The 21,298-nt window shown below is 41.1% G+C and overlaps 1 protein-coding gene across 2 annotated transcripts; it reads left to right on the forward strand.

Annotated features, from left to right (window-relative positions):
* The first annotated feature begins 1,261 nt into the window (after positions 1-1,261).
* On the forward strand, positions 1,262-19,037 carry ttll4 (tubulin tyrosine ligase-like family, member 4). Of its 2 annotated transcripts, XM_044130998.1 has the most exons (20): positions 1,327-1,435; positions 2,383-3,245; positions 4,479-5,044; positions 5,122-5,198; positions 6,422-6,488; positions 10,238-10,356; positions 10,433-10,543; positions 10,633-10,709; positions 10,797-10,991; positions 11,508-11,590; positions 11,668-11,796; positions 11,876-11,998; positions 12,422-12,520; positions 13,658-13,792; positions 13,872-14,009; positions 14,149-14,245; positions 14,445-14,655; positions 14,933-15,000; positions 16,502-16,572; positions 16,995-19,037. In XM_044130998.1, the coding sequence occupies exons 2-20, from the start codon at positions 2,727-2,729 to the stop codon at positions 17,170-17,172; spliced, it is 3,063 nt and encodes a 1,020-aa protein (XP_043986933.1). In that variant the 5' UTR covers positions 1,327-1,435; positions 2,383-2,726; the 3' UTR covers positions 17,173-19,037. The 2 variants fall into 2 exon arrangements, with proteins under 2 accessions (XP_043986934.1, XP_043986933.1); XM_044130999.1 differs by lacking the exon at positions 2,383-3,245 and having other exon boundaries at positions 1,262-1,435.
* Positions 19,038-21,298: the final 2,261 nt, after the last annotated feature.

Here is a 21,298-nt window from a genome sequence, read left to right on the forward strand (position 1 = left end):
CATTTATTGAAAGTTTGACAGTACAAGTAATGAGAAAGACCAACACAAATAAATGAAGAGAAGTCTTTAACCATGGAAGAAATAATAACCAAGGAGTACAAAGGATTAAAATGATGGTAAGTATCAGTACTATTAATAATTTGAAGAGAAAACAGAATCATCAGGTTACTTCTGTCAGCTGTAGTTATTAATGATTTGGATCTCAGTTGGTGATAAACTGATACCTGAAAAATGGGAAAAGACCTGCTGAGAATAAACAAGATGCATAAAATAAATATAATAAAAATATCAATTCATACCCATTTATGGCCTGTGACATCACAGAATGAAGAATGACAGAGGCTTAGCAGCAGAGGCTTAGCAGCAGAGGCTTGCAGACAGAAACACGCAAGAACAAATAATTACTAGTTTTTCAGGAAATAACATTAATAGACTACAGTGTGTCAACACTGAAAGTTATCACACTTCATTTTCCAGATGTGTTATGTCTAAGGAATGTTTTCCACAATGTTTGGAAGACATAGCAAAGCAAACACAGTGATTAAATGATGGAATGAGAAAAATAAACAAAGTGTGCTTGAATGCTTTTGTGCCATTATTGTTAACAGTAAACTAAAGAGCCAGAGGAAAAGGAAAATAATCAAGGAGTGAAAAAACACACACGATGGAAAGAAACAAGAGAACAAACGGGAAACACATCTGAGTGAAAGGAAGGTAAAAAGTTCATATGAAAAAAGGTAGAAATAAGGGAAAGGATGCTTTAAATAAAATAGTGACTAGAACTAAAGAAAGCTACAAATATGAGAAAGTTAAATAAAGATTTGTGAAATGAAACCTCGGTACAAGAGGAAGGAGAGGGTATATTTGATAAAAATAAAACAGTGAGATGAAAAGAAAGAGCAAGAAAAAAACAAGAACGTTAAAATGAGGGACGTTCATATGCAGTAATGCCATCTGGTGGTAAAATATAAGAATTACAAACGCAGAAAAAAATCTCCGGTGTTTGGTATCTATCTGTCCAACACAGAACAGCATCGTGTTTGATGGCCAAAAAGTTCCATTGGTCTCTTCAGACCAAGGATTTTTTTCTTTCTCCCGTATGCCTTTTGGTAGACTCTAGTTGCGCCTTGATCTGAGTGGTTATTTAAATGTCATATTTTGCATTTTAAAACAAAATTAAACGTTCACATTTTTATTTTTTTTATTTTTTGCTTTTTCATTTAAGCTTTCAAACTACCACTCTTTACCAGTGGGTGGTAGTATTGTAATATTTCAGAGCGAAGAAGGAGCGGGTGTTTTTTTAAGCACAATAAACGATCTTTGGCTGTGGTGCTGCACTCACAGCTCTTTTATGCTGTTAAGCGAATTCCAGCTAGTTACCTCCTGCCAAAGAAACGAACCAAAATGCTGGGAAACACCGCTGGACATAAAGTCGGTAAGGAAGGGATTTCGTTAACCACCTGAAACGCTGTTGTTTTATATTTTTGAGAAGCCGAACAATAATTGGAATATCTCGTCTCTGCGTTAAATTGTTGCTAAGCTAACTACCCGGCGAAGCGGTAAACACACCCTGATATCGAAGCTGCTCTGTTAACCGATAATGACTCGGTGGTTGAGTCGTTGTCTTAATTAATTTTATTAAGAAGTAAGGCCTCTCTGACGTGGGCTGGTGTTATTTCAACGTGGGAAGTGTTGTTTACTAGCTAATTTGAAACTAGCGGTGAGGACGCACGTGAGAGTGTTCCCTCCCTCGCCACGAGTCGATGACAGCTGAGAGACAAACGAGAGATCTGAACATGGTAGATGGGATCATAGACTTTAGGACTCGGGCTCAATCATCCGCAACAACGGGCAGTGGAGAGGCAGAAGAGCTCTAGGGTGGTCTCTGTGTTAGGACGCGTACTACAAGGGGAAAGGGAAGGTACACGACATATTTTGGAGTTGGTGGTAAAATAAAATAAATAAATAAAGTAGAGCTGAAGATGTGAGAATTCCTGTCGAGGAAGATAAAGAGTTACATGATTAGTGGTGAGGAAATCACAGGGGTAGTTTGGAGATAAAAATCAGAAGGAACGGTTAACTAAAAGCCTAGATCCCTCGATATATTGGAGAATATACAGATTGTTGATGAGGCTAAGGAAGACGCAATAATAATTCTTACTTCTTTTCGCCATAATTAGAAGAAAAGAAGTTAATTACACTGTTTACATTGGTAGATTGTTAAACAATGGCCATTGGAGCTTAGATCCTCTGTCTAACTCTATTCAGTAGTTTCTATGTGTTTTGCAGTAAAAGTTATCTATTCATAGCTCGCTTTGTGGCCATGTGTCAATTTCATCTGCATCATTTCATACTGCTTTCATATTCTTTGGATTGTTTCAGGGTAGAAGCTGTGCATCTAAGTCCCTCCCTGGCTTCTATAAACTTACCGGTCAACTATTGATAACCCACACATCACTTCCAGTTTGCAGTCTAAAACTCCTGACAGGATTTGAGAATATTTGTCTCGATTCAGCCTGTGTGAGAGCTTAGACATTGCCCTGAATCCTGGGTGAAATTTTGGTGCCAGTGATGAGTGCCGTCGGTGTGGATTCATCAAGAACTTGTTGGAGCTGACGTTGCCAAGTTCTTTCAGCTGAAGAAGACTCTGATCAGGGAGTCCTCGCTATCTACCTGTGCTTCTGACGGCACCTAGAACATCTGGAGGCGCTTTGCAACACGCCACCATGCCCACCAACCAGTCATCGCCGTGGGGCGGAGGGAATCTCAAGGCATGCTCCAACACGCAAAATGCCCCCACTGCTGCCTTGGTTTCAGGTGCAACCTTTAAATCATCTTTCAGGCACACTCCACTGGAGCTCCCCAAGGTTACCAACCTCTACAAACATCTGCCATCTATCAGTGCTTCATCCATGATGTCATCTGTGTGTCCTGCGTGGGAGAAGGGCATTGGAAACAGTTCAAACACCAGGAGTCACCACCTTGGATCAGAGAAGTCAGTGAAGCAGCAAGAACGCCAGAACCGGACTCGGAGACCAAATCAGAACCTGGCAGCATCAGAACCAAATCAATCTAACGCCAGCATCATGGCACAGGAGGACCAGGTCCTTCAGTCTGGAGACGGAGCCACATTGGTATCTAGTCAGTATTCCACTGACCATGTGCCACTAGAATCTTCAGCAGGTTGTCTTGGAGACCTGTTCATCAAAGGACATGCCACTGTGCCACGAAGCGCTAGGCTGATGGTGAGTGGGTTCATCTCCTGCATTGAGGCCAGAGCAGCAGATATACAGCAGGTGTACTGAAAATATACAACAGGGGCCAGTAGTGCTTGCTTCCCCTCTGGCTGAAAGCATGACTAGTCGTGTTCCTGTTCTCCATTATTACTGCTCATTCTGCACTGCTCAACCAGCAGAGCAGCAGTTTCATGGTGGCAACACAACTGGAGATTACGTCCATTTTATCACTCAAGAACCCATTGCATGGCTGCACTTGTCTGTTATCCAGGAAACGAATAACAAACATTGAAACATTAGTGAATACAGCTCCAAAAATTTAGTTAGGCACTATACAGTAGTCAGACATTTTTATATTTTGTCATGTTAGAAATATCAATTTATCTATTTTTATTTTCAATTTTATGCACGGGAGACTCTTTAGTTTTCTTTCTTTTTTTAATAAAAAATGTGGCAAGCATAATTCACTCCCTTATTAATTGAAGGTCTAGACTTTGACTAGGAAAGTGGTACCCAAAGTCAGACCTCAGGGGTTGGCGTCCTGCATGTTTTAATAGTAACAACCATTTCAACAAGTCAATGTTCTTCTTAGGGCTTCTAACGAGCCATCATTTGATCCAGGTGTGTTAAATCAGAGCTAAAACATGCAGGATGCCGGCCCTGGTGGACCCACTTTGGGCACCACTGAAGTGGGTCCCCAAAGTGGAACATAAAAGTGGTCCGATTTAAACCGTATCATTGCAACTCTGGCTGAATATTTAGGGTTGTTGTCTTTCAAGATGAATATCAGCCTGTAATAGTTTTCTTGCCCTTTAATTGGGTCCTGCCATCACCTCTAACCCATGTTTTTGACCCGGATGGGGAAAATCTTTCCCACAGCATGATGCTGGTACATCACATTTTATTTCCTTTGGGGTTTTTTTGCATGTAAGCCAGAAATGTTCCTGACCCGTCTGCTGTGGTCCTTTGGGGTCTTCATGTTCTCTAATAAATCTCTGCTAGAGATTTATAGAGCATTTATATTGTTATATAATAGAATAATTATTGTATTATATTATTTATATAGGCCTTCATAAAGCAGCTGCCTTTACACTGAGATTTAATCCCACAAATTTAGATTCTGTTCAAGTCTATCTTTTAAAATCCCAATGAAATAAAAAATGTAAGCAGTATAAATACTTTCATGTCACATGTTTTGTGACTGTGTTTATCTGGTGACACTTTTTCTGTTTTATTCCTCAGCCTAAGACTATAGACTGTTCCTCTTCACTAGCAGTGCCTCACCTGAGCTTGAAGCTGTCCAAACATCAGGGAACAAAGTTATGGAAGAATACCTCTGGTCACAATGGCACAAAGCAAGAAACGAGAAGCACAAAGTGGCAGCTGAACGCTCCACGAAGGGGCCATTCATCTAAGCCGCCAACAAAACACATTAAGGCTCAAAATGGCCGTGCAACACGGTCGCCTTCAAGGAATCAGCGGCTAGATAAATTTGGTCCTGCAGGTGTTCTGGTTGCAGCTGCAAACCGCAAATCCCACAGTGCACCATTGCCCCGGCTACCTACATGCAAAGGACTGGATTCATCTCTCTGCAGCAATGTGCCAGCTGTGCAGTGTGGCGATCAGGGTCTGCAGCCTCCTGGGCTCCATGCTGGTGAAGGTGTAGCTCCATGTCTTGCTGGAGCTTTGGTGGGGTCAGTGACCAATCAGATTTCAGCCATTCACCTCACCAAGGAAGAAAGGTCTTCCTCCACTTCATCTCAGTCCCTGTGCTCATCCTCATCAGTGACAGAGGAGCAGCTGATGAGGTGAGTCAGTGGTTTTAATTATAGTTTTTTTTTTATCCACTTAACTTGGAGTGTCTCATTCTCACTTTGTTTTCCAGCTTGGAGTGTGTGATGCAAGTGGATGGAATGGAGGAGGAGCTTCTAGATGAGCTGGAAAATGCCTTCAGTGATGATGGTGAGTTCATTAAAAGAATATTTTATTACCTGATTTATTGTTTAGACAGTTAAACAGGGTTTCCCCCAGAAAACTTACTAAGCCTGGTCAGGGTGCTGAGGCGGTCCACTGTGTTTTTGTATTAAAAGATGTTAAGTTGACAGAAAATGTAAAAATATTACTGGGTAATTATATGTTATGGGAAAACATCTGCAGTGAAACTCTATTGAAACCCACACCTATAGAGTCTTAAAACAACAAATCATAAAATACAACTAAAGTGAATATCTGTTTAATCCAAATTAATTCAGCGCCTCCTTAAGGCTCCCCACTGCCAGAAATTCAGGGGTCCCATAAATGCTAATATTTTAACACAGACCACAGATCCATAAATGTAACATTTGTTTATTGAGATGATCAATGGCTTCAGCATACATAAATTAATAGATTTTAAATTGTTTCATATTTAAATGTAAGATTTTAAAGAGCTGGCAAGTTAACTTGGTGAAAGTTTAAACAGCAATATTTATAGTTAGATTGTTGAGTTTAATCTTTGATTTTGAGCTCTGTTCACAAATACAAATTAGTAAACAGCTATTATAACTGATTGCTTTTTAGGTTGGCCATTTAAACCACTCCCCTTCTCCCAGATTTCACTAAATCTAACAAAGAAGCTGTTAGAGGTGCTGATGTTTTTAGCAGCAAGAGGGGTTCTGTTCAGTCAGATCTAAGTCAGATTATTTTCAAGGTCTCAAACAGCCTTGGAATGGCCCCACATGATGAGTTAAATCTGCTGCACTGCGCAGAAATGCACAACAAACGGGAGATTTAATTCAGTGCTGCTAATGTGGCTTTAATAGCTCTTCCATTTTGTTTCTGAGATTTTAGTAAGTTTCACAGAAACTACGTGGCCACGTTCACTGACTCTGGCATTTGGTAACCTGTGTAACCGGAAAAATAATGCTAAAAATAATAAGAAAATAATATAAAACCAGCGTGATGCCTGACTACAAGGCGAGCGCAAAAGCTCCTCCGTGGGCTGAACCTGCATGATGAAGTTAGTGCTGGTTCGTTAAACGCTAATGCACCGGCCAACCGGGAACTCATACATAGACTTTACAGCCACATGCTGGGCAGCGTATTGAAATGTGAAACACTGACGGTAAATCTAGATTTTCTATTCAACCGGAACTCTGGACAATATGGAGATGAGACATAATCATTCTCTCTGTTTCCATTTTCAGATGATTCAGAATGTTATTCCATCATTCGTTCTTCTTCTTCTGATGCATCAATTCCTTGCATCTCTAGGTAACACACAAACACACACATCCATCCTAGTACTTCTCTTAGTCTGAGTGCTTTGTAAAGACCAAGGTTTCGCCCAGAAAACCTGCTAGTGCCTGATGGTTGGTTGTAGGGCAGTCATTCATCCGCGGGCCACCGTGTTTTTGAGTTAAAGATTTTTTAAAGTTGACAGAAAACTTGAAAATATCATTTGATAATTAAGTGGTTTTGGAGGATTAATACTTGAACACCAACTATAAAGTCTTAAAAATGCATACATTAAAAAAAACTTAAATAAATAAGCAATGCTTAGCCAGGTGGGGGCACAAGTAAAGCCTGGTGGATCGCCAGTCTTATAATACACTGAAGACTATTGCTTTCAGGCTCTACTCCTATTATAGTCCTAACCCTAATCCTGCTTCAAGCTTCTCCACACCGTTCTGCCTGACCCGTCTGCTGGGGTTCTTGGTTGTCATGACGCTGGTTGCTATCTAAAAGGCCCCTGCATACTTCATCTGTAGCCAAACAGCTCACTGCTGGTGGTTTTGGCACGTTCGTATTTGCACACACCTTTCATAAAACGGCGCAGACCACCTGGGCGACACCCTTCCTCCATCTGCATACGTCCCGCCTCTTTCAGCAACGTTCTCTCCCCCTGAATCCTTAGTTTAGCTTTTCGGTCAATGTCACAGACAGAGCGCCACAATTTTCTGCAAGCAGCCTTCTTCGTGAACGACGATCTTTACAGTTTCCATGCAGGAGTTATTAACCATTTACCAGTTATTTAGTGAAGAATCTTAAAAATGTACATATTTTCTCATTGCGTAAGATAAATGTTCCTCAAACGTATCCATGTCTCCTGTGAATGCAGAAACAGGATAGTGGAAGTAGACTAGTTGAAGAGAAATATCAACATTGCTGTCTGAGCGAATAAAGCACAGCAACCAACCTCTGACCAAGCAGACAATACTTCATACAGAGCTCGGTAGAAATAGTTTAACCAGGGTCTGGAGTCAAGTTTGCAATTTTCATCACGCATCTGTGTCAATGAGAACTGATTTTAGTACTTTAAATGAGGTATGTTGGGGTTGTAAGGGCTAACACATCTGTTAGAGAGCATGGTGTCAGTTGAGTGTTGGGAATATACTAGATAGGGTTAGGCTTTTAAAGAATCTGTAGTCAGGAGAATGATTGTTCATGCACGACGCAGGTCTGGCATTACTGGAAGTGTGATAAGAAGACAACAATAAAAGTTCTGTTAGTTGTTTACTCTGCTCAGATGAGTCCAAGCAGAGCTTTTAGGCCTGAAAGTAAAACACTGTGTTTTAAAAAAGAACAACACTGCACTTTACTCTCAACATGTCGTCTCCACGGTGACACATGCCAGATGGTGGCAACAGCATTCTGTGGGGATGCTTTTCTGTAGCTGAACAGGTAATCTGGTCAGAGTTAATGAATGTAAGGAGTCCTGAAAGAGAACCACTTACGGACGATGAGAGACGTTAATATATTTTATCTCATTAAAATACTTTGCTTGTAATGTAACAAACATCTGAAAAAGTTTAACGGTACTGATTCCAGATAACAAATCCAAATTCATATGTGCTCACAAAGATTTTAATTTGTTCATAAACAAAATATTCAACATCTTCCTTTTGCCTTCACTTAGAAAGGAAGCTGCAACCCAGACTCCCTTCCTGATTGGTCCTCCTGACCCTCAATCAAACATCTTCCCAGCTGATCTGGTCTCCCTGTTGTCCTCTCAGTTTGTTGTTGGACAGGCTGAAAGCAGCAGATGATGGTGGAAAGCTCTGCTGTATTGTCTCTGGACAGCTGATTCTCTGCTAAAACAACCCAGATCAGGAGCACTATTGTTTCCTTCTCCAACTGGTTTGTTCCTCAGCTCATTGAGCTCACTGACACCCTGAACTCTCCACATCTCCACCTAAGAGCTCCACCTGTTTATATTCCATATAGTTAGAAACCTGTCTGTAATTCCAAAGTAACCTGTCAGAAGTTTAGCTGATTCTGGAAATCTCATCTCGTCTTCTATATGACTGTCATGTGAGTATGTCTGAGCTGTTGTTGTTATTAAAGAAATGAAGTTTAGTCAGTATTAATCCTCCACTAAATGATCAAAGAACAGTCAGATCAGAATTGCTGTCCTTTGTGTGTAAAGGCCTCTGCCACCTAATCCTACCTGGCATCATGTTACGCACATGTAGAGCACCTTGTGTTACAAAATGAATCTGTGACCTGATGCCAGTTGGTGTTAGTTAAATGTCACCGAGTTCGCCTGTGGCTGCATTACTTTTTAATGTGCTCAGGTTGTGGTTTGCTGTGTTAATTACAAGCTCTACTTTTAGATCCCGTTGATAAATCTACATTTAGAATGTTAAATAATGCTGTCCAGTGTGCTGTTTGTTTTCTTTGGCTGCACATATCGAATCAGAGGTTTTTCTAAACTGTCTGAGTTACAGTGCTGTCTCTCTGTGGATCACTGGAAATCTACAATTACAAGAAATTTTTTGTTTGTTTTCATTCATCGTTTCTGTTGATTTTGATCTAATTTTCTTCCATTCTGTTACATAGCTCAGCTTCCTCCCCAGGGCTGTAGGATATTGCTGAAAAGCACATGTTAATATATATTGGTATAGATAATTATTGATGGGCTTTTTGAAAATTGTCTTTTAATATTTGAAATAATACCAAGCTGGTGATGTGACCTTTTCTGTTTTATCCACACGCTATTGTTGATTTTTTAACCAGTAATGAGCCACGGTGGGCAAACCTTAAGCTGCTGTACAACTAAGAGGTTGTTGCTAGGTAACCAAAGAGTGAGTTAGTTGATGTCACACACCTTGCTTTTCTGGCTGTCAGAGGTTGAGCAGTCCTGCCTAGATCTGCCAGAATGCTGTGTGGTTTTTCAGTGAAATTATTAATATTTGGTCAATAGTATTATCTATTGATATTGATCATGTCTATCGTGTTGTATTGATTCATTGTCCTTCTACTGGAGTCCTGGATTATCCCACAAAAATGAAGCAACAATTCTCAGAAAACAGAAATGTAATCATCGTCAGCGATGCCAGTCGTTTAAAAATGTTAACACTGTTGCCAGAGGTCCTGGGTCAACCATCCCAAACACTAAATTCAACTGCTGTGATCACGTCCATGGTCACAGCTGTGTAAAACCCACATATGCATACAGACTAGTAACAATTTAGGGACGCTCCTTCTCTATTCCAACATGGCTGTGCTCAGGTTTGCAGACAAAGGTCCATTAAAAACATGGATGAATGAGTTTCATGTAGAAGAATCTGACTAGTCTTGCATATATTCCTGATCTGGAGTGAATTAGATCAAGGTCTTCTTATCCAACATCACTCTCTGATCTTACAAATGTTGATTGGTCAAAAACTGCCATCAGCTGCCTCCACTTCTCAACCCTGTGGATGGCCTTCCTAGAAGAGCTGAAGCTGTGTTGCTGGAAAGAGTGGAACCTTATGGATTAAGAACGGGAAGTCTCAAGTTCATGCGAGTGTGAGGGCAGATGAGTGAATCTGTTGTGAATGTTTATCAGCATTTCTGCAAAGTCAGTGGATTGTTTTCCTTTTATTACCTTAGCATTTGATCACATCCAAACTTTTTTGGAATTATGGTTGGGTTCTTTAGTCTTTCTGTGGATCGCAGTGAAGAGCAGTCAGACCAAACCTGTGAATCATTCACCTGTTCAACTCTTCTTATTTCTCCTATCATCCCTTCCTGGTCAGTATTGAAGAGCCGATGGTGTTGGGGGCAGAAGATGATCGAGAGGAGCGCCCGGCGCTCGTCCCCAGCCTGTTTCCCCTCATGCGCCCCACACTCTACTTCAGCACAGCCAATGAGAAAGGTCAGGAGTAACTCCTCTATAGTTTAGAACCAGTAGATGCTCTTTACCAGCTGATCTCATGTCTGGTATTCTGCAGTGGAGCTGCTGCCTGCCGAACAGAGACGCCTACTCAAATGGAAGATGAGCTCCGTTACCCCCAACATCGTCAAGCACACAATCGCTAGGTCACACTTCAAAGCCACCAAGAGTGAGTTATCACACACCATTCAGACAGTGAGATGGGAATCTGTTTAGTCACCCTGAGTGAGGGAATTGTGAATTGTGTTGTTAATTCAGAGAGCAACAACTGGCTGGGCTGCTGGGGACACCACATGAAATCTCCTGGCTTTAAGGCCATCGGCGAGCACCAGAAGGTGAGTATCTGCACACACACACACTCCGGCCGATGTCCCTGCAGTCTCCAGATTGAACGTATGGTTGTTCTGTTTTATTTTTCGCAGTTGAACCACTTTCCAGGAACCTTTCAGATTGGCAGGAAGGACCGACTTTGGAGGAATCTGTCCAAGATGCAGCATCGCTTTGGCAAGCAGGAGTTTAACTTCTTCCCAAAGACGTTCATCCTTCCTCAGGATATCAAACTGCTGCGGAAGGCATGGGAAGATAGTGGTTCCAAGAAGAAGTGGATCATCAAACCTGTATGTTCTGCACCTTTCTGATTTTGTGTGAACTACTTCTTTTTTTTTTTTTTTTTTTTTAAATAGAGATTTATTTTACATTGCAGTGCATTACATAAATAGGGTACAAATATCATGAAACAAACAAGCAGAAAAGGAAGCTGAACACGTGTTTTAATGAATGATTACATGAACTACTTCTAAATGTCATGTAAAGAAGGACTTACACATTTAAAACCTGAAGTTTGCACACGTCAAGTAAATGGACACAAAAGCCTGTTTTGTTCCTCACTGAACTGAAATCTGACCAAATATCTTTTTCCTCAGTTTAGTTAAAATCACTAGAATAATATCTGTTTACTAAATGCCAGAATAATGAATGAAAGAATATGTCTGCGATTTATTTATTTTTGTCAGTTTTCAGTTTGGTGAATTAGGAAATTTGATCAGAGACCTGATGTGTCAAGTTAAACACTGAATCTGTTATAGATGAAAAAAATAGTTCTTTTTCCTTAATGTTGATCTTCTGTCTCCCAGCCTGCGTCAGCCAGAGGAATGGGGATCCAGGTCATCCACAAATGGAGTCAGCTGCCCCGCAAGAGACCATTGCTGGTGCAGAAGTAAGCAGCACAGATCTGACCAAAGTTCACTGTCACTATGTGTATGGAAACATTTCCCTTTGCTTCCTTATCCTCAGGTACCTTCACAAACCCTACCTCATTGGCGGGAACAAGTTTGACTTGCGGATCTACGTCTATGTGACGTCCTACGAGCCGCTCCGAATTTACCTGTTCTCTGACGGACTGGTCCGCTTTGCCAGCTGCAAGTGAGAATGAACAACATTCTTTTGGGTTATGTGGACTGGAACTGAACCAGACTGAGGCAGAGGTTCTGTTTCTCTGCAGGTATTCGTCTTCGATGAAGACTCTAAACAACAAGTTCATGCACCTGACCAACTACAGCGTGAACAAGAAGAACTCTGAGTACCAGACAAACAGCGATGACAAGGCCTGCCAGGGACACAAATGGTAACTCACAGGACGTTTGGGGAGTGTGTCGGGGTAGAACCAGACCTTATAGTGCGCAGCATCACAATCACAGAGGATGCTTGAATGAAGTATTTGGTGGGATTTTGTATTTGCAAGTTATGCATAAAAATCCTGCATGTCAGTTATACATGTGTCCTGTTGGATGGATTCTCTCTGCCCTCGATGCTCACATATGATGAATATTTTAATAATCGCAAAGATGCTAAAGCTCAGAAATGGTGCTGTATACATTTTGATGAAGCAGTGTCAAAACATTATCATCGCATTATTTAGCAGCATGATCCCTGCTCCATGTTTTCCTGATCTACTGTCGCCCTACTGTGAGGTTCAGCCAATAAAATACAGCTTCTTTTCCCTTTTGTTAATATTAAAGTCAAATATTTTTTTGTTGTGTCTTTTCAGGGCTTTGAAGGCTCTGTGGCACTTCCTTGGCTCTAAAGGCATCAACACCAACCTGATATGGGAGAAGATTAAAGACATTGTGATCAAAACCATTATAGCGTAAGTTCACTGTTCCATTTACTGAGAACTGTCTTTACAGATCCTGGTGTTCTGTCACTAATACACTTATCGAGGTCTAATAACACATTCAGCTCAGGAGTCAGTATGTTTTATAGGATTTCTGAAAATGACGCAACATTTTAGTAATGTTTTAGGGGAAAAAAACTCCAAAATTTTCACAAAGTTAGCAAATGTTTCAAATTTCATACTCGTTTCCTCATTTGATTCTAAATTGCTTAATGAATAAAAAACATTAGCATCACACATCAATAAAAACAAGGTTTAGTTTTTAGTTGTGTTTAAAATAAGTGCAGGCCATGAGTACTAACTAGAGCAGATTTAGAAGAACTGACATTTCTACATAACTAATAATTTAGCAGTAGGTGTAGTAGAGTACTGTGACAGACTGGTGATCTGTCCGGCGTGTATCCCGCCTGTCACCCGAAATGTTCACTGGAGATTGGCACCAGCACCCCTCCCAACCTCACCAGGTACAAGGGTGTTCAGAAAATGGATGGATGGATTTAGTAGAGTAACAGGAAACCCACAATGATGTGCATCATGCTGATCCAACATAGTTGAATTATGGATTGAATAGAGTGTGTTCCAAATAAACCAAGGGCTCATTTATTGTGGGCACAAACAGAATTCAAGCAGGCAGTTCCTGTATAAGGAACCGCCTTATACAGGCGGTTAGAGAACATCAGAGTGAAATTACTTGTAGACATTCAGGAGTTAAGCACAGCTGTTAAAGTTGGTAAAGGGGAAAACACAAAAAATACAGAGAATGATAAAACCTTCAGTTCCAAATGAAGAAGAATGAATAAACTCATAAAGAATCAGCCAAATATATATTTTTTAACACATTGCCATTATTCTGAACACAACTGTTTGTGTAAACTGTTTTTAAAGAACCTCAGCCAGTGAGTTCTGACCTGTAAAACAGTTTTACACTTTGAACTAGAAATGGAGTCCAGGTCCTACACAGAGCATTGTTCTAACATCACTTTGGCTTCATCAGTCAAAGCCACAGTAGCTGTCCCAGAATTCTTCATAGACCAAACACCGTGTTTGTGTGGAGAGCTAAAAAAATGTCAGAATCAAACAAGTTTCCCCATTTCTTTGTTTGCTTCTCAGTTCTGAGCCATATGTGAACATCCTGCTGAAGATGCACGTGAAAACGCCTCACAGCTGCCATGAGCTGTTTGGCTTTGACATCATGCTGGACGAGAACCTCAAACCCTGGCTCTTGGAGGTTAACATATCACCCAGGTGACACACAGACCGCTGCACCTGCTGTCAGATGGAAGGCTGTAGAAGCACATCTGTAGCTCTGCTCTCTGTCCTCCAGCCTCCACTCCAACTCTGCCCTGGACGTTTCCATTAAAGGCCAGATGATCAGAGACCTCCTGAACCTGGCCGGCTATAGGATTCCCCTGAGAGAAGAAGTGGTGTCCTCCTGCAGTAGTGCCTCCAGCTCCACCAGCAGGTAGGGAGGACCTTCTACACCTTGGTTTCTATCGCTGGGATTCTGTGTCTGAGATGTAAAAAGGGATTGCCTCAGTGGCCTTTTATTTTTTTATGCAACTCTGAGGAAAAAATTTAAAATTAGTGTCTCTGTTTTGTAGTTTGCATGGAGGGAACAAAGAAAAGAAAAGATCTGATCTGTCTGCTGATGAGAAAGTAAAACGAGCTTCTTACCTTGCACAGCACTATGCTGACCAGGTAAACAAACACATGCACACAGCTCTGTTACAGCAGGTGAGTCTAGTGATAAAATAATATCATCTGCTTTCCATAAGTGCTTTTATTAGAGGACATTTGAAAGAAACTACATGTACAATTTTGCTAGTTTTTCTCTTTTCTCTCTTCTCAAAGAGAAAAATAAGTTTTTAACTTGTTTGTCTCCTCATGCCTCATAAAGGACTTCCTGTCATCAGTGTTGGACATTTTGACTCCTGAGGACGTCCGCGTGCTGGCTGAGAGCGAAGATGAACTGAATAGACGAGGAGAGTTTGAGCGCATTTTCCCATCGCAGTCTTCATCACGCTACCTTCGCTTCTTTGAGTGTCCCAGATACCTCAACATCCTACTGGATCAGTGGGAACAGAAGCACTGCAATGACCGGACCAAATGTGAGAGCCCAGGCAAAATAAGCTCCGTTTTCCAGCAGGAAGTTTAGTGCCATATGGTGAAGAAACATTCGATTAGAATTGTTTGAACTGCATCTGTTTTGCTACATGAGAAAACTTGCAATTTTTTCTATAATTTTTTTTTAAAGTGGTGGCCCAGACACAGTGAGCATTGTGTTTCTCTCCATGGTCCAACTAAAGTACCTGTATGGGAAAAAAAAAAAAGTTATTTTTGGCAGCGTCGTAACCTGTTGAAATTTTTTTTGTGTCTTGTTTGCAGGCATTGGCTTGCTGAGGCTTCTCTGTCAGAAGGGAATCCATCTGGGGACCAGTGACCCCGCTCACATGGTGAGAAGCTCCGGGGCTGGCCCCACCAGAGGCCATCACATTCCTGTTGGTTATCTAGGCAGGACAGCTGCTTTCATAAAGAAGAGGAAATAGAAAAGAGAATCAGAAATCACCCAGTTAGAAAAAGAAATCTTGTCTACTAAACATAAACATCCATGGCATCAGAACTGTACTCCTTAGTGTAGATGATGCTAAGGGAAGAAGACCAGTTTTTATTTTTTTTCCATTATCAAAAAGGCTGGTTTATAATAATCTGAGGTAGCACAAAAGATATAAGAAGCTTCTAGAGAGGAAACTGTTTTCTACACAGGCGTGTTGCTGATTCGTCTTGGCTGCTAGTAAAGGCCAGTATTCTTAATACATGTGAAATTTAGATTTAAGACGTTGAAAGGCCTCTTTCCCATCACCCTAATCTTTAGCACCTTCCATTAGTTCCCTATTTGATTCAAGTCTGGATTCTGGTTTAGTCACTCTAAGTTATAAATATTTTTTCAAGTTAAATCTACATTGAATGAGAAGATAATAGTCTGCCTGGGGCTTAAATAATTTTGGATTTTTTTTTTTGTACATCCATGGCATTAGGAATGCTGCCATGATGACAGTTAAGATGCAAAAAGTGTTAAGTGTCATCCCCAATTATTTTCATTGTTTTGAATTAATGAAATGCTGTTTTGCTGCAGAGCGGTGTAACACCAGCTGAACTCACATATGGTGACATTGGTCCCAACATTAAAACTAAAAATGATTGATTTTCTGGGCTGCACAGTGGTGCAGTTGGTAGAGCTGTTGCCTTGCAGCAAGAAGGTCCTGAGTTCGATTCCCGGCCCGGGGTCTTTCTTCATGGAGTTTGCATGTTCTCCCTGTGCATGGTGGGTTCTCTCCGGGTTCTCCAGGTTCCTCCCACAGTCCAAAAACATGACTGTCAGGTTAATTGGTCTCTCTGAATTCTCCCTAGGTGTGAGTGTGTGTGTGTGTGTGTGTGTGTGTGAATCGTTGTGTGTCCTGTATGTCTCTGTGTTGCCCTGCGACAGACTGGTGACCTGTCCAGGGTGAACCCATCTCTCGCCTGGAACGTAGCTGGAGAGGAACCAGCAACCCTCCCGATCCCTCTAAGGGACAAGGGTGAACAGAAAATGGATGGATGGATTGATCTTCTCAGAAAGCTTCCTTAAAGCTGTCACTGGGAGAACTGGGAGAAAGAGAGGAGCTCCATCTTTTCACAGATTGTCTGTCTTATACCATATTCTTACTACACAGTGTCAGTTTCAACAAATATTTTTATATTTAAGTTGCTATATTTAGTTGGGCTTTATAGATCTGAAGCCACAATGACTGAGCTGCAGGTTTGTCTTTTATTTGCCTCATTTTTTTTAAGTAGTGCTGTAGTATCGGAGTAGAGCAGATAAACAGAAACTGAGAAGGTGGAACTAAGAGGGAAGAAGCCTCCCTGAGAGGTGGAGATGTTAAACATCCGTCTCTTTGTCTGGTTATTTGTGCGCAGTGGTCCAAGTGTAGCTACAAGTCGAGGATGGAACCCCAGAAGCAAGGTGTGGTGAATCCATCCAGATCCAGGTAAACAGTCATAAAAACCAATCTAAGCAATGCAGCTCCTCTGCCATGAAAGAAAAACTGTCTCACTTCAGTTATTGTCTTCCTGATTGGCCATTATGACTTTTCACACACAGTTTAACATTTGTTTTACTGGTAAAAACGTTTCCAGCATGTTTCTGACATTGACCAGGTCTGATGGTGACCCTGTAGTGTCTCATAGACCAGTGGTCCCCAGCGGTTAGGGACCACTGTCATAGAGGACACAGTCTGCATCTAGACCTCCATGATGCACCTCAAGGCTGCAGTTATCCATGCAGCCTTTAGATGCTGCACTTTTTCTGTACACTTTTTCCCCCAGTGGCCCTAATCCTTTCATGTATGTGTTTGACTTGCAGACATTCCTGACACCGGTGTCCCTTTTGTGTGTGTGTGTTGTGTTTCAGGGTGGTGGTCACCCACTGTAACGCTTCTGATGACGACTGTTCAGACCCAGAGTTGCCGTCTGTCTACAGTCTGCCCAGCTCCCACAGTACAGGGTCCAGTGTAAGCAGCAGTGCCTGTTCCAGCCCTCAGCCCTCCCCCATTCAGAACCTGCTGCCTCAGCACCTTTCCTCCTCCTGATGACATCTGGTTCCAGAACTGACACAGAACTTGGGGCACAGAGTCCTCCAAAGTCTGGAGCAGAAAGAACAAAGGACTCTGTTCAGGTTTACTTTAACTGGACCATTAGAGGGATGAACAGCAGCTGCTTCTGTGGCCTTTAGAAAATCAATCTTGAAATTTCTGCTAAATTGAAGCAGAGAAGCTTTTGCATAATTCTTTTTTGGATATTTTTCCAGAGGACCCCAAAGACTAGCCCCTGCCCCTGTTTGCTCTGGTGATGAAAGGGTGTTTTGACTGTCCTGTCCTGAAAGCTGGACACAGCCAGAGGTCCTGATGTGTCCCTTCTGTCTGCACCTCTCTGACACACCTTGACCTGTCAGGTTGCCATGGTCTCAGTCTGTTGCAGTGCTAGTGTTTGCAGCTATGGAGAAACTTTGATAGCAGAATGGGATGTAATGTGAGATTTATTTCAGTAGGCATGTCGAACATCGGCATGGAAACAAGCTTATCAGGCTGTGTAGAATCAGTGGGCCGAGTAGAGGATTCTATGCAGATCTGTGGGCTCGGAACAAGAATTCACTGTGAAAACTCAGAGCTGCTGCATGCATCACACCAGCTGACACTTTTTCCTCCAGGCTGATACAGTGCTGATCCTCACTGCCTCTAAATGAGTCAGGCTGCAGGGTCCTGACTCCCTGCAGGACCCTGCAGAATCAAAGTGTTCAATGCTTTTTGAAGGGCTGCTATCACCTGAAGCCTAACTGAAGCTGTTACTTTATGTTTTCATCTCCCATGTTTCCCAAGTTGCTTGAGTTTGTTTGAGCTTCATGTATTTCTTAACAAGTTTCAGTTGGACTAACATTCTACCTCTGTTATGGTGATGAGAGCAAGTAAATGCTGTGGTTCAAGTATTTCAGGGTCATACCCAGCTGCTGTGGGGGGCAGCTGGGATTTTTTGATGCAAAAGACAGAAGTGGGCTTCCTGCAACACAAAACCAAGGATGCACAAAGCTGTAAGGCGGTAAATGTTTCTGTAACGGTGTTTACTGATTTAATATTAAGTATTTTCCAGAAGTTTGTTTTTAACCCTGTTATACAGAGCTGCTAAACTAATGTTTCTGTTTTCACTGTTCTCTTCAGTGGAACAGTGTTTAATAAGCATAATTTGACATCAGTCATCTCAGAACAAAAACCAATTGGCAGTGATTAGACTAGGATATTTGATGTTGTTGTGTAGATACACATAACGACCACCAAGGGTCCTGCTGCACAGAGCAGCATCAATTTTGACAGGTTTTTATGGAGTAGAATGCTAACATCACATGCCTTAGAGTTGTGCCTTGTGTGTCATAACAGAAACATGATGAAAAAGATGATGAAACATGAGTGAATTGTTGCTTAATTAATAGTTACTTGCTTATTTTGAAACTGCTTGCTGAAATCTGATGGGTAAAGTCAGTGCTTCCCCAGGCTGGGACCAGGACCACACGTTTTAGTAAGTGTGGCGTCCTGACTTCCTCAGAAAACAATAGAATAAAAAGTTATAAGGTGGAGCATATTTATGATAGAAACAGCTATTTTTTTTTGTAAACGTTTGACTTGGTTAGAAACTCTGCTAGCAGGTACATTGGAAAGTCTGACTTGTGTAATAAATCCCATTGAAAACATGTCCATCTCCAGCTGTCTGCAGAGAAGCTGCTGCTGGTTTATTGAACATGCCTTAAGCCTCTGTGTGACAGCAGTGTCCCCACTGAGGCATTCTCTGTTGTTTGCATTCACAGATGCACCTCTGGATCTTTTTATCCTCTGATATTTGTTCAAGGATGTTTTAAATGCTCAGGTTGATATGGAGGAAATAAAAGTTATTTGTCATACAATTGTAATATGTGGTTCATTTATTAAAATTGTTTAAAAATATATATTTCACTGCAACCTAATGTTCTGTTTTGCTAAGAATTTGGCATTATAAGACTAAAAGAAATATTTGATTTGAACACTCCCTTAAAAAATTTGAAATGATCTTGTAATTTGAAATTTGAGGAAAAATTATTAATTTAACTCAGGAATTAGTGTTTTGGAACAAAACCCATGCAAAACTATTTCTGTACATGCAGTTAAGGGATCCGTCTTGGTCTGCTTTTCTTCATATCTATCTGACAGATTGTTTTTGTTTGGGGTTTTTTTTGTAGCTATTTGTTAGTACTGGTCCCCATCACCCAGCGTATTGTGGTGATCCCCAGGGCCCTGGTTTGGAGCTTGTTTTGTTTTTCTTGTATTTCTCTCAACCTTTAAAGAACTCTGCTACCAAGTCTGAATATCATCTATGCAGATGATATTGAGACTTGGTTATAGACAAAACTGAAATAATTACCTTTGCACCAGGAAAAGTCACTTCTGAGATAAAGGATACACTTTGTTCTTAAGCAAATGAATGAAGTGTATTTATTAAAACTTCTGTTAGGAATTCTGGCTTTACTCTGGATGCATGTCAACTCTGGTTCATTCTTGCTTTAATCATCTGAAGAAAATATTGCCACACTAAGCTCTATTGTCTCATGTCTGGGATTTGAAGTAATTATTTTATGCTTTTGTTTCATCACACCACACATCTTAGGAAAATGCAAAATTAACCCTCTTTATTAACGCTCTGGAGTCCATAATATCAATGGTCGTTTTTGACTAAATTTTAAATTTACCTTTATATTTCTTAATAGAAACCATTAATATTGCCTTATGTGGTATCATTTTTTTCAGGACAGCCTGAACTTTGTCAATTTACACTTATTTTTGTTATTTGGATATGCTGATATTGCATTTTGGGCCTAAAATCACACAAAAAGATAAAATTAGAATAGAGGGTTCCGGTAATGGCGGCTTGCTGAGAGGACGTGTTCGCTTCGGCTCCGCTACCTTTCTGTAAAATCCTGGAAAATACTCGTTACAACTGACACTGAACGACGTTTAAAACGGCTGTGATACCTTTCTCACAAAGGAAGCCCAGTAAAAACCCCAGCAAACCGACTCAATCGAAGTTATCTAACTTCACTTCTAAGGTGAGCTCTGAAGCTAGCTGCGAAAATATCGAGGCTAACACCACCACATGCGAATCAATGGAGGAGGAAAATTGCGAATTGAATGAGGAAAATAAGACGGTTGAGGCTGGTTCAGAGGCAATACTGGGTGCAATTGCAAATTTGAAATCAGATTTATCCTCCAAACTAGATGGTATTCTATCAGCAATAGAGAATGTTAAAAAAGATGTTAACGAATGTGCCGAGCGTGTTGGTGAGGCAGAAGTGCGGATATCTGCAGCAGAAGATAACGTTAACGTTACAAGCTAGGTTCCAGGTCCTCGAAAATAAAAATAAAGAGCTCGAAAGAAAAGTGTTGGACTTGGAGACCAGATTGCGACGATCTAACCTGAGACTGGTTAAGTATTGAGTCTATCATTGTTATAGTTAACTGCAACAATGTCATTTATACGTCAGCATTTTATGTACTTAACAGCTGTTTGTGCATGAAATGATCAATAACAGAGGAATAGCACTGATTAGGCGCCCCTCCCCTCCTACCAGCCGCTCTCCCCTCCCATACAGGTAGTTTGGGTAGCGACCCTACAGAGAACGCGCTGAGAACGCCTTTTTTTTATTTGTCTAATGCCTCGAAAACAAGGAGCTAAAGATGGGGAGCAGAACAAACTCCGGGGCACAAAACAGAAAACGGAAGAGGGGGAAGGATAAAGATGTTGGAGAGACGAAGAAAAGCTTTTCAAAGTGGTTGAAAGACAGAAGGTAAGTAATGTCAGTGTATCAAGAAGAGAGTTGTAAATATTCAGGTTAGCTCAAGCTAGCCTAAAATGACAGGTGGTTGTTGTTTCCGCCCGTATTGAACCAATACATTTATTCTGTATTGCTATAAATGTCTGATAGACACACCTATCACACACCTCTCAACAATAAGTGTAATAATAATGACCAAAACAAAACACGGGAAATATTAGGGTCATATAAATTGTCGTTGCGGGACCTAAATAGGACCCAACGAACTGATGCTGTTGTCATGGTTACCTAGAGACGGACACTACGCAGCCGCAGTGAGCTGCTATTAACCAGTGTCTTTTTAAAATGTCCACCCGATACTACAC

Source organism: Gambusia affinis, linkage group LG11 (assembly GCF_019740435.1).
Source record: "Gambusia affinis linkage group LG11, SWU_Gaff_1.0, whole genome shotgun sequence".
Classification (NCBI taxonomy): domain Eukaryota; kingdom Metazoa; phylum Chordata; class Actinopteri; order Cyprinodontiformes; family Poeciliidae; genus Gambusia; species Gambusia affinis.

What these genes read in the sequence shown, in the direction of transcription:
- ttll4 (XM_044130998.1), top strand. Translation starts at nt 2,727, where the DNA reads ATGCCCACCAACCAGTCATCGCCGTGGGGCGGAGGGAATCTCAAGGCA. An exon ending in AAATGCCTTCAGTGATGATG is followed by an intron (nt 5,199 to 6,421) that starts GTGAGTTCATTA and finishes TTCCATTTTCAG; the next exon opens with ATGATTCAGAATGTTATTCC. An exon ending in GAGGTTAACATATCACCCAG is followed by an intron (nt 13,793 to 13,871) that starts GTGACACACAGA and finishes TCTGTCCTCCAG; the next exon opens with CCTCCACTCCAACTCTGCCC.